This window comes from Octopus bimaculoides, chromosome 5, assembly GCF_001194135.2.
Source record: "Octopus bimaculoides isolate UCB-OBI-ISO-001 chromosome 5, ASM119413v2, whole genome shotgun sequence".
Taxonomy (NCBI): domain Eukaryota; kingdom Metazoa; phylum Mollusca; class Cephalopoda; order Octopoda; family Octopodidae; genus Octopus; species Octopus bimaculoides.
In genome coordinates, this window is record NC_068985.1 from 65,507,655 (window position 1) to 65,520,702 (window position 13,048).

The 13,048-nt window shown below is 33.8% G+C and overlaps 1 protein-coding gene across 2 annotated transcripts in view; it reads left to right on the forward strand.

Annotated features, from left to right (window-relative positions):
- Positions 1-13,048, forward strand: part of LOC106883201 (glycerol-3-phosphate phosphatase-like) — a 157,516-nt gene that overhangs the window by 62,235 nt on the left and 82,233 nt on the right. The window contains exons 2-3 of one of the 2 annotated variants that reach the window (XM_052967765.1): positions 1,543-1,602; positions 10,167-10,234. In XM_052967765.1, coding sequence (XP_052823725.1) covers positions 1,543-1,602; positions 10,167-10,234 — 128 coding nt within the window. The remainder of the gene's footprint in view (positions 1-1,542; positions 1,603-10,166; positions 10,235-13,048) is intronic. The other variant, XM_052967766.1, reaches the window with a different exon arrangement.

Consider the following 13,048-nt stretch of genomic DNA (forward strand, 5'->3'; position numbering starts at 1 on the left):
GAAAAATCGTAAGAGGCAAATGCCTTAATTTATGACTTTTTATGTACGAGGTTCATAGCCTCAATGTGAAAATTTAATTTTAAAAAGAACAGTGTTATAGAGAAGCAAAGTTCGGCGGGCGGCTTTTGCCTTCTCTCATTATACCATCATATTTATCATCCATTTCCTCTCATTAATGTTTTTGTCCAGCCCGTAGCTACTCTCTGTGTACTGCCTTTATGGCAAATTGAAATGAAATAAAGTAGCTTGCTTACCAACCACATAGTCCCAGGTTCAGTCCTGCTGCATGGCATCTTGGGCAAATGTCTTCTGCTATAGCCTCGGGCCGACCAAGACCATGTGAGTGGATTTAGTAAACAGAAACTGAAAGAAGCCCATTGTATATATATGTGTTTGTGTGTCTGTGTTTGACCCCCCCCCACACACACACACACCACTTGACAACTGATGTTGATGTGTTTACATCCCCATAACTTAGTGGTTCAGCAAAAGAGGCCGATAGATTAAATACTAGGCTTACAAAGAATAAGTCCTGTTGTAAGTGGAGGGGTGTATTGTTTTATTTTTCAGAAAAAATTTCAATGGGTGTGGTAGCTGGTTCTCAACTCTATCATGTTGAGTAAAACCTATGTTTGCAAGATTAGATGGTGTTGGAAAATTTATTTAATATTGAGAAGTTGTGTAGACAGAGAATAATTAATGTCTCTTTTAAGTATAGCTTCTTTTATTATGGACCAAGCCAGTGTATATTGTATATTTTGTGATTTCCTTATAATTTCCTTTTTCAGATTATAGTGTGCTAAAGATTGCTTGGACATTAGTATATCTTTTAGCTGTTTGATGGCTTCTTGGCACCTTTGTATCTAATTCCATTTTGTTCCTTTCTTTAGCAGGTAATTTAATGGTGCACACAAGTTATGAACATTAGGGATGTAACTTTGGTAATAATTCACCAAACCCCAAAATGCTTGTAATGTTGCCACATTCTTTTGTGGGGGCATATTTTTAATTGCTGATGCCCTGGTAGGATCTGGATACCGTCTCTCCCTTTCTATCTATGATTTGCTCTAAATATTTAATTTTAAGCAGAAATAAATCACACTTATCTGCACTCAACTTGAACCTGTATTCACTCAGTTTTTTAAATACCATTTTCACATGTTGTACATACAGACTTCTTGATTTACTCTTAATCAATATGTCACCAAGATATGCAATTGCAAATTCAGTCTGCTAACATTGTATCCATAATCTGTTGGAAGATCGCCGGTGCGACTTTTACGCCAAGTGATAACCGGTTGTGTTTATACAGTTCTTTATGTGTGTTAATTGTTAGGTATTTAGAGCATTCATCATCTACTTCAATTTGTAGATATGCATCAGAGAGATCCAATTTAGAAAATATCTTCCCACCCCATTTAATTTTGCAAATATGTCCTCCGAAGTCAGCAGCAGATAGTTGAATGTTTTAAGTCATACGTTTAATTCAGTGGAAAAATTAGCACACTCTGATTTTATTATTCTTTTTCTTAATGTACACAGCTGATGATGCCCATTCTGAGTATTTCACTTTTTGGATAACTCCAATTTTTTCTAGTCTCTGTAAGTTTATTTGTTCTAACACTGCATATGGCACACTTCTTTTTTGGTTTAAAAATTGGCACTGCATTTTCTCAGATTTTCCTTTTGTTTATGAACATGCACCGAGGGAATACTTTCTTTAATTCCTTTTGCAATTTGTGTTAGAACTTGTGCCTGTACCTGTTTCATTTTTGCAATAGTGGTTAATTAGTAAATCCCAGAGATCGAATTTCTCCATGCAATACATTCCAAATAGGTTATTCTTTGCTTTTATCATTCTACCTCATAAAGTCACATTGTAATTGAATTCACCTCTAAACAATAATATTCTTCCCGATATACCTTTCACAGCTTTTGTAGTTTTCCTTAGTACTGGCTTACCTAACACACTCCATGTATTGTTATTTAATCTATATTATATTAAAAATGAACTTCCATCTTGCTTGCAATGTTACACAGCCAAACTGGTGCATAATGGGAAAATACTATGAATTAAAGTCCTCCTGAAATGTAAATACAGACAGAATAAAACAAGTTTTACGTAAATAGAACAACTAGTTCTTGAGATATTGGAGGTTTTGGGGGGTATAAATACCCAAAACAGTGCATAATGGGAAAATACTCTGAAAATAACTTAACCCTGAAAGGGAAGAAACTCTAACCTTTCGATTAAACACATTATGATTAGTGACTTTAACTTGCCAATGAAAAAGTACGAGTTTTTTTACACTAAATGTTTCTATTTTCACTTTTGTTAAACAATATTTTAATCATTTAGAAATATTTTTAAGTGAATGTGATTTCAAACATGTAAGTTGTTTGTACACTAAGTATTTATATTTTAGCTTTCTTTAAACAGACAATATTTTAATCTTTTAAAAAATTATTTTCAAGTGAATACCATTACAAAAATATTTTTGGCATATTTAAAAAATATTTTAAAATGAAAATGACTTTAAAAATACAGTAAATATTTCATAAAAGACGCATTTGTAACCTTGGTGTGAAATAATTTTTTCCATAGGTATTTTTCGAGTGCATTCAATGTGTCTCTCCCCAAAGATTTGGTTGCTATTTCTAGCATGCATTGCTACCACATAACAGCTATTTGTGATAAAGGACCCAAAGTACCTGTTACATGGTAGCAGGGCAGGCAAGAAGTAGCAGCAAATCTGTCTTTTTCTTTGGAAAGGAGCTGTTTATGCATGATTTCAATGTCACACTCATTGAAAGCATGTGAAATAACCTGGCAATGAAAAAAGTACTCACAAAACAAAACCCTCTTGGTGGAAAACTCAGAGTTTCCCAGTGAAAGACAATGGTCTGTGGAACATGGATAAAGACTTAAATACGGCAAACCTCTTCCAGCATACAAGGCTGATTGTTTGGGATGAGTGTCCTATGATTTGGAGGGAAAGCTTCGAAGCTATTTACCTTACTTTACATGACATATGCGACAGCAATGAGCCATTCAGTGGAATTTTGACAACTTGCTGTGGTGATTTCCATCTGCTTCTACCAGTAGTGAAAAGGGGTAATGATGCAGACATGGAAAATGTTTGCATTACAAAATCATACTTATAGTGAATCTTTGAAAAATTTCAGTTGAAGACAAACATGAGATTAAGTGAAGGAGCAGAGTACTACTTACAGTTCCTATTGGATATTGGAGAAGATAAAATCCAAAAAAATGAAAATGATGAAATTATTTTGCCAAAAGAAATGGTTCTCCAAGAAACAACTATGGAAGAATGCATTGACTTCATCTATTCCTCAATTAACAATCCAGGTGAAGTGTTTTCGAACAATTGCATCTTAGTACCTCTCAATCAAATGATGAGAAGCGTCAATTCCACCTGTATCAGATGCTTCCCTGGAGTCATAAAAGAGTACCAATCCTATAATTCTGTGAGTGATGGTGCCAATGCCACTCATTTCCTGACTGAATTCCTTGATTCGGTTGAACTATCAGGACTGCCACCGCATAAGCTGGAATTGAAAAAAGGATTGCCCATAATTCTAATGAGAAACTTGAATCCTCCAAGGCTTTGTAATGGAACGCATAAGATTGTGGAAGAACTGCATGACAATCTCATAGTAGTGAGTATCAATACTCCCGTTTTCAAAAATGAAATCATTATGATACAAAGAATAACAATTAATCTATCTGAAGGTGAGGATATCTCTTTGCACCGAAGTCAATTCCCAGTTCAATCAAGCTTTGCTATGACAAATCATAAAGCACAAGGACAAACTATGGAGAATGTCTTGATTTATCTGGAACAACCTGTATTCCAACATGGTCAACTGTATGTGGCCCTTAGGTGCAGAAAATGAAAGAATGTCAAAGTGTTTCTGAAGGATACCCAGTCAACTAAGAATGTTGTCATCAAAAGCATTCTTGCGAACAAACTGTAACAACGTCAAAATGAGAAAATATTCCTTCTGACATCAGAACATGAAAGGAAAAGGAAAAACTAAGACAAGTGTGAATAATTTCCTTCATTTCAATGCAATGTTGAATTCAATTTCAATGTTTTTTAGCCTGAACTGTCAGTGACCCATTTATGTGTGATGTCGATGTCATATTTGTTAAAAACATGCGAAATAATCTGGAAAACAAAAAAAAAAAAAAACCCATGAAACAAAACTCTGTTGGTGGGAAACTCGAAGGTCTCCACAACCCCTCCCCCTTTCTTTTCTGGAAGAAAGTGCCTTGCAGTGGGTTTGGAGGTGAAATATGTTGAATGCACTTGAAAAAAATCTGTGAAAAAATTCACACCGAAGTACGAATGGGTCTTTTACGAAATATTTACCCAAGATTGTGACAGGCATGTGAATAGAAGGGTCGAAGAGATTGACAAAGCAAGAGCTGAGCATCTGGCGAAACAGCAGGAAAGAGACAAAAGTAGGAGATGTCATGAATCAGATGTTCATGTGAATACAAACAGAATAAAACAAGTTTTGCATAAATCGGACTACAGGTTACCGAGATACGCGGCATATAATGGGAAAAATGCTTTGAGAGTAAGGTACCATTGAAATGTAAATACGCACAGAATAACAGAAGTTTCACATAAATTGGACCATGGATTCCTGAGATGTGCGGTCGTTTTGGGTACCTTGAACTATCGGTGACTCAATAGGTCACAGGTAGTCTAGTATAGTTATATCACTCCCAGTATCATGCTGTAATCTGATGTTTTGTTCCATTTATTTTTATGTTTGCAAACCTTCTATATATTTCATTATCCTTATCATTTTCAGATACACCGTATACATTTTTATTGTTTTCTATATGCATCATTTTTGGATTCTTTCCTTATTTTAGTACAACAATCAGAACTTTTAAGATTTTTGAATGGACAGTCATACTGGTCATGTATTTGACCGCATCTCATGCATGGATCCACTTTGCACTTTCTAATGTTTTCCTGTGGCCATTGTAGCCTGTATGTTTGATATGTCATATTCCTGTATTCTCTCATTGCCATGTTTAAGATTTATTAACCATTGGCAGTCTTCTGATAACTGTTGAAGAATAATTTCCTGGTTCTGTTCTATCTTAGTCTATATCCTTATGTGAATTTCCAAATCTTGTTGTACTGTTAGTCTTTGAACGAATATCAGTCACTTAAACATATTTCGTCAAACCAAGTGGCAAATGTGACATTTTCATCTGGATTATATCTAAATTTGGTGATGGAACTTGCCAACGAATCTGGTGTGAATGCATTTGTAGCATTTTTCATTTCCTTGAGGAGAACCTGTAAAACCTCATGTTGCTGTTTTTGCAACTCTATCATGGCTGATAGTAATTCTTCCATGATAAACAAGATGAATTTTTTGTTCTCATGAACAAAAAATATACAATTCACAATAATTTTGAGTGAGTCTCGAACACTTCTTGTTGCCAACTGTTATATTGTCAGTGACAATATATGATGTGTGTGTGTGTGTGTGTGTCAGTATATCACAGAACCAAATATAACCATATAACAATAAGCAATGTAACAAGTTGGTTATGTTATTGTAACTGTTTGTACCATAACAATCCAATTCTCAAATGCTGAATCAATAACGAGACTAATGCTCTCACAATTCAACCTCATATCTACTGGCTCATCTATTTGTAAGACTTGTCCAGTCCACTGATAGTCGTGTGTGGGGGTATCAGTTTACTCCACAACAAAATATCTATTGCTGCTACTTATTAAAAGAAAATTGTGTGTGTGTGTGTGAACTTAATTTGAAGAAAGTCTTTTAGACCAAGGAATAAGTATTAGTAAATAGGGTCATTATGTTCGTGTGTGTTGACCTGATTACAAACACTAATGTTTTATGACTGTCCTTTTCCCAAATTTTCCCAAATGCTCAGTTGGATCTGTTACACAGGAGATATGGAATCCTGTAATAGTCTGTACCATACTTCTCTGGCTCTACTAACTTGTGACTTATGGATTTCATAATTTGTCTCTATATAGAAAGCACTATAAGTGTTTATGTCTTAATGATCTCAAATCTTTTTCTCTTTTCAGTGATTACCAATATGATTTTCTCAGAGCCAAATTCATTAAAGGTTTTTACTAGTTGCCTATTGGATTGTCAGATGAATTCATTCATTTTTTTTTTCACCTACTTATTTTAATCTCTGTTTTTCATCATCAGCTTTAACAAATCAGTCATTAATATAGTCTCCTTCATTGCACATTCCAATAGCTTGTGAATGTCTTAACTCAAGGTTTTGCTTGTTTGTCAGGCCTCAACTGTTCTTTTTTTCTGCATCATACAAATGTAAAGACACCATTTTTCATTGATCTTGACAATGCATTAAAGAAATCTCTATTTGTATCCATGTGAAGTGTGATGTCAAGTGAGCAAACTAATGGTGATAGAGGAGCACTCGAATTTGTCTCTTTTGTTCAGCAGATGTGCTGCTACTCATGGACTGCTAACAATATTGTTTAGATTCTTATGGCAGGGTTCATGGTTATAGTTCATCACCATTCTATATTGTAAATCCATAGTTGCATTCCAGTCAAACTGGTTTTTACATGGTGATATATAAGACAAGGTGTAAATAATGGTCATTTTATATTTGTCTTTTATTAGAGTAAATTTGCATTACAGCTGTTTCCACTTTACATTATAGGTACATTACTGATAGGTTTATTCAGTTGGTCTATTGATCAGTTGAAAAAACTTGCACGACCCCAAAAATTAATGTTATTTTGTCAGAGCCATTTCTGGCTATAACAAAGAAGGGTATGTGCATGGAGGAGAGAGGAAAAGAAAAGGGAAAAGGCAAGTGGAATAGAGATAATGAAGAAAAGGAAGACAAGTTACAATAAGGTAAAGAGAAGGAAAGGAGAGAGGAAGGGATTGATATGAGGAGGGGGAAAGGATGGCTGAAATTTGGGAAAAGGACAGTTATAAAACATTAGTGTTTGTAATCAGGTCAACACACATGAACATATTTGCATTGTTTTTTGGGTTAGATATTCTCCAAATTTACGTTTATGAATTAGTGTTGCAAGATTCCTGATGTGAAACTGTGTGTTGAAACAGATACTGTTGTATTTCGGGATGGTCATTTTTTTTTTTTTTTTTTGCCAAATAAACACTATATATTTGTTCTTCACTTGTTTATTACTGTTCTTATTTTAACTCGTGTCCACTGTCCAGAAATCTTTTGTCACATAACTGTGACCGCTTCAGTGGCACTTTCTCTCCTTATGCGTGTTCCTGCTCCGCTTAGTCCATTCTTTTCTTCTATGATATGTATGATACACATCATAAAAGAACACAATGAACTAAGTGGAGCAGGAGCACACATGAAGATGGGAAGTATCACTGAAGAGGTCACAGATGTATGATGAAATTTTCTGGACAATGGACATGAGTTGAATAAGAACAGTAATAAACGAGTGAAGAATGAATATATAGTGAGTGTGTTTATTTGGCCAAAAGGAAAACAAAATGACCATCTCAAAATACAACAATATTCTCCAAATGTTGTGTTGAAATTTGATATGGGCCATTTACACACATAGTCAACTTAAGCCTTTAATATTTGGTTATTGGTCTGGGAGAAACATTAGCACGCTGGATGAAATGCTTAGTGGTATTTCGTCTGTCTTTATGTTCTGAGTTCAAATTCCGACGAGGTCGACTTTGCTTTTCATCCTTTCGGAGTCAATAAATTAAGTACCAGTTGCATACTGGGGTCGATTTAATCAACTGGCCACCCACCCCAAATTTCAGGCCTTGTGCCGAGAGTAGAAAAGAGTATTTGGTTATTGGTGCTATCAAGCATAGTAGGGGAATTGTATTAGAAAAGAGATGAAATATCAGTAGTAATCATATTGTGATGTGGAGGTTGAGAAAGCTTTTGTTTGCTAGGATATAAAATACTGATAGATTGAGAGATGTGAGGCTAAAATGAGATAAAGTCAAACTAAGTTATTTAAAGTCAAATAACTTTTGAAGTGGGATATAATTTCAAATTAAAACCATTAAAGGAGTTTAAAAAAATTAAACCATTAAATAGATTACAAATTAAAATTTGAACTAAAATTAAAATATATAAATTTAACATCAAAGCAAACTAAAAATTAAAAGAATTTTACAAAATAAAAGGTAAACTAAAACAATAATGATGATGATGACGATGATGACTGTAACAATAATACTAACAAAAATAATAAAATAAAAATAATAAATACATGAAATAAAATTTTAAAAATTTAAATATTGTAAAATTTAATGAAATAAAATGCATATACATATATAGGCACAGAAGTGGCTGTGTGATAAGAAGCTTGCTTCCCAACCACATGGTTCTGGGTTCAGTCCCACTGTGTGGTACCTTGGGCAAGTGTCTTCTACTATAGCCTTGGGCTGACCAAAGCCTTGTGAGTGGATTTGGTAGATGGAAGCTGAAAGAAACCCGTTGTATATATATATGTATATATATATATATGTATTTGTGAGTCTGTGTTTGTCCCCCACTATTGGTGTTGGTGTGTTTACATCCCTGTAACTTAGTGGTTTGGCAATAAGTACTAGGCTTACAAAGAATAAGTTCTGGGGTCGATTTGTTTGACTGAAGGCAGTGCTCCAGCATGGCCACAGTCAGAATGACTGAAACAAGTAAAAGAATAAAAGAATATATATAAAATTAGGTAATTTGCATTTATCTCTTAGGCATCATACCCATCCCAACCAATCTTTCTCACTGTAGTGTTAAAGTTATCTAGGGAACCTGCTGAAGGATTTATTATAGAAATGCTTACAGTGTTTCACTAATTCCTGCGTACAGTTAATAAGAGACTCCTCTAGGCAAAGTTCACATCTACTTCTTCCTATTCCATATGGTTTTGTTCGACTTAAGATTAACCATTTTAGTTCATATTCTGTCTTTTTGTCCCTAAGTTGCCATATTAGCTTGCTAAGTGGAGTCATGTTTTCCTTTTGTGTTTGAATGACAAGATGTTGTAATAACAGAGCTTAAATGTCATTGCACAACATCCTAAAGAATTGTTAATTTTATTCCAGGTTACTACTGCACATTTATAGACTATCTTCTTTTCTAGACATGATTTATATATATTTCAGTGTTTGTTTGGGTGAGATAATCTTTGACTGAGTAATTGTCTTTTTGAAACTACTCCTTCTGCCAAATACTTAATTTTTTCAAATTAACAAGCAGAATTATGAGCTTTGTCCAAAAGAGCAATGTAGTAACTTTTGTAAGATTTGAACTTAAAATTATGAGATCGATTGTCAATCTTTATGCTTTTTTCTTTACATTGATCTATTTGTTATCATTGTATGCACTGTATTATTCTTCGCCTTCTCTTTCTTCATTCAGAACTTATGTACAGAAATCTCAATACTTGTTAGCAGATATGCATAACCTCTATAAGCAGATATCCCAGAAACACCCTTCAATAGAGACATTACAACCTTGTCATTCATCAACACCAAACAGACCACATAATATCCACAGCTTCAGACCTTCCCTACTCTTCATCAAGATATAGCTAAAAATTTTTGTCTTTACAAATGCTATACTTTGCTGCCTCTGGTGATCTTTTCTCCCCCTCCACCCCCATGTCTAGGCCTATCAACCAACCAATTACAAACCAGAGGTTGCAACACAAATGCTGATGTTTTTCAGACCTAAAAAAATATATCAGTCCTGAAAAGTTTCAGAAATATATGCTAAAGAAAAATTATTAATTCATTATGTTGGCCATCACATGCTTAAACCATGTCCTCCTCCTCCTACTGCTGCTGTTGTGGCCTCTATTCCTTTAAATTTGGTTGTATTATAGATTATCTATCTAAACTTACTTATCTATCTTATCTGTTACTTCTATCTTTTGCCACTTAAATCTGAACAGCTTCCATCTTCCTAACTACATTTCTCCCTATGTTACTCTCTATGTTTCTACTCATCAACTAAATAGCAAAGCTCCCTACTCCACTTCAAAGAGATTGGGAAAGCTATTGGTACTGCCTTTTCAGCTGACATTTAATTTTATACAAAAATACATATTGAACAATTATTTTCACAACAGGTGTTTTATGGAGACATTTGGAACCTATCCCTGGAGCGTCAGATACTGTTAAAAAGTTGAAGAAACTGGTTAGTTTTTTTTTTTTTGTTTTTCCTAGCAATTTTTTTTACATCACTGACAAGTGAATTTGAATGATTGTTCCTTGGAAGCACCTAAAAAGTTATATTGTTGGGATTTGGTTTTATTCCAGTTATTAGTTTTCTTATGAAGCTGCTAAATAATAATTAGACAGTTACCATCATAATAAGTTCAGTAGAAATGCCAGTTTTATGTTATAGTAATTATTGTTTATCATCACACTGTGATATAGAATATACTGTACAATGGAGACAAGTACAGTTTGAATATGAAAAAAAAACACTTTTTGCCTCATCATTTTCATGACAAAATAAATAGTTTCTGAGGAAAATTATTATCATTTGAAAGTTCATATCATATCCCTCAGACACCCTGGTATTTCCACACATTTATAAAGTTTATCCTGTGTTTTTTTACTGCTGAATGATAGCCCTCATTCTAGTTCAATGCATTTAAGCGCTATAACTCGAGTTGTGTTAAAAATCATACTGTCATGAAGAGGAAGGTTTTTTTCCTTTATTTTGATATAAAAATTAATGGGAGTAGGTCAGATAATTGTTAAAAGTTAAAATTTCATTGTTAATTTTCACTTAGAAAAGGACATATTTTCAAGATTTTTATATCATTAAGAAAAAGAAAAATTTCTCACAAACTCAATGTTGTCATTGCTAAATTTGGCTACTGCATGGCAAAAAACCATAAACTGAGTAAAGAGGGTGATACATTGACCCTACTTTCCAAACTGACATATTTGCACATTGCAAGAGGTCAAATAGAACACAAATCGAAGGTTTCAAATATTGAGTTTGAGCCGGAATTTCAAGAAATGGATGAACTAATTACTAAGTAATTACAAAAAATGCACTAAATTGAGTTTAATATGTCTTCTAGACCCCAAACTTAGCATGAAATCATTGTATTGAGAATGCTGTTTATTCCCTCATGCTGTTTTGATGTGGAGAGCCACTAGGCAAACCTAACAAATATTCTTGTACATGTAAATTTCGTTTTTCTTTGAGAAATATTGGTCAAATTCCACCAATCAAAATTATACTGTGCAATGAATATAATTTTGTAGACTATTAAAGTCAGATGTGATGTTTTGGGTTTTTTTTTTTTTCCCCCTATTTCAAATACAGTTGGGATAATTTGAGTCATTTTGGGGTTTTTTTTCTCTCTCTCCTCTACTAACAAGTTTGTTGTAAGTTACAGATGTTGTTAAAGCCTTAATTTATGTTTAAAGCAAGGAATTAATTTTCACATTTTGTTTGTTTTTTTAATCTAGGTATACATGCAATTCTGAGAAAGGGTTGAGAGATGTGCTAGAAACAACAACTAAATCTCCCTTAAATCATACATCTTTTCTTCAAAAATATTTTCAAAATTTTTATTTTTTATTTTTTACTGAGAAGGCTTCACCCATCGTTTTAAGTGCAATGGGTAAACAAAATTGGCTGAAATCAGTCCAGAGATGGGTGGCGGTGGAAAGAAATCATAAATTAAAAAAAATATTTTTCAAAGACCATGATGCAAAAATAAAAAAAATGGAAAAATCCCCGTCAAAATGGAAAAAATCCAATTTATGCGGGTATCCTGATCCAAAACTCCCCCATTTATAGCCATTTTTAATACTTCATTAAAATTTTATTGAAATGGTGTCATGTCCCAAAATCTCATGATTTATTTACCTCCATACCTATCAGACTGAGTAAAAAGTAAGCAACGTTTTGAAACATGAAATTCATCACAATATATTTCAACAATGCAGTTCTATATTTAAGAGATGAGAAATTATGTACATTATTTACATTTGATGGATATTTGTCTTCATCTTGTTTGTTGTTAATACAATGTTTCAGCTGATATACACTCCAGCCTTCATCAGGTGTCTTGGGAAATTTTGAACCTGGATTCTCATTCCTAAGGTATTTTTCGATGTTGTTGTTGTTATTATTATTATTATTATTATTATTATTATTATTATTATGATCACTGCCTGGAATTGAACTCGAAATCTTGGGGTTAGTAGCCCATGCTCTTAACCACTACGCCATATGCCCGTGGGCTTATTGAAGTCTAATGTCGGCTCCGTACTGATTAGATATTAGTTCTATATTTAAGAGATGAGGAATTATGTACATTATTTACATTATTTACATTTGACAGATATTTGTCCTCATCTTGTTTGTTGTTGGTGGTTAAGAGCGCGGGCTACTAACTCCAAGATTCTGAGTTCAATTCCAGGCAGTGACCTGAATAATAACAATAATAACAACATCAAAAAATACCTTAGGAATGAGAACCCAGGTTGAAAACTTCCCCAAGGCACCTGATGAAGGCTGGAGGGTATATCAGCCGAAACGTGTTTACAACAAACAAGATGAGAACAAATAGCCGTCAAATGTAAATAATGTATATTTCAACAATGTGGAAATTTTATTCATCAAAATAAGTACCATTACAATCAACACATTTTTGCCAATGAGTTACAAGTTTGTTTATTCCAGTAACATAAAAATCTGGAGTTCTGGAGCTGATGAACTCTTTGAATGCATTTTCAGCATTGGTTTGATTTTTGAACTCCTTCTCTTGCAGGAAACCATCAAGGTGCTTGAAAAAATGGTAGTTGGTAGGAAAATGATCTAGAGAATAAGCTGGGTGGGAAGAACTTTGTAGCCAAGTTCCCTCAACTTCTGGAACATCATTAGTGAAATGTGTGGTCGAGATTTGTCATGAAGAATGATTGGTCCTCTTCTGTTGACCAATCTGGGACAGGGAGTAGCAGTTTTTCATTCATTTTGGCA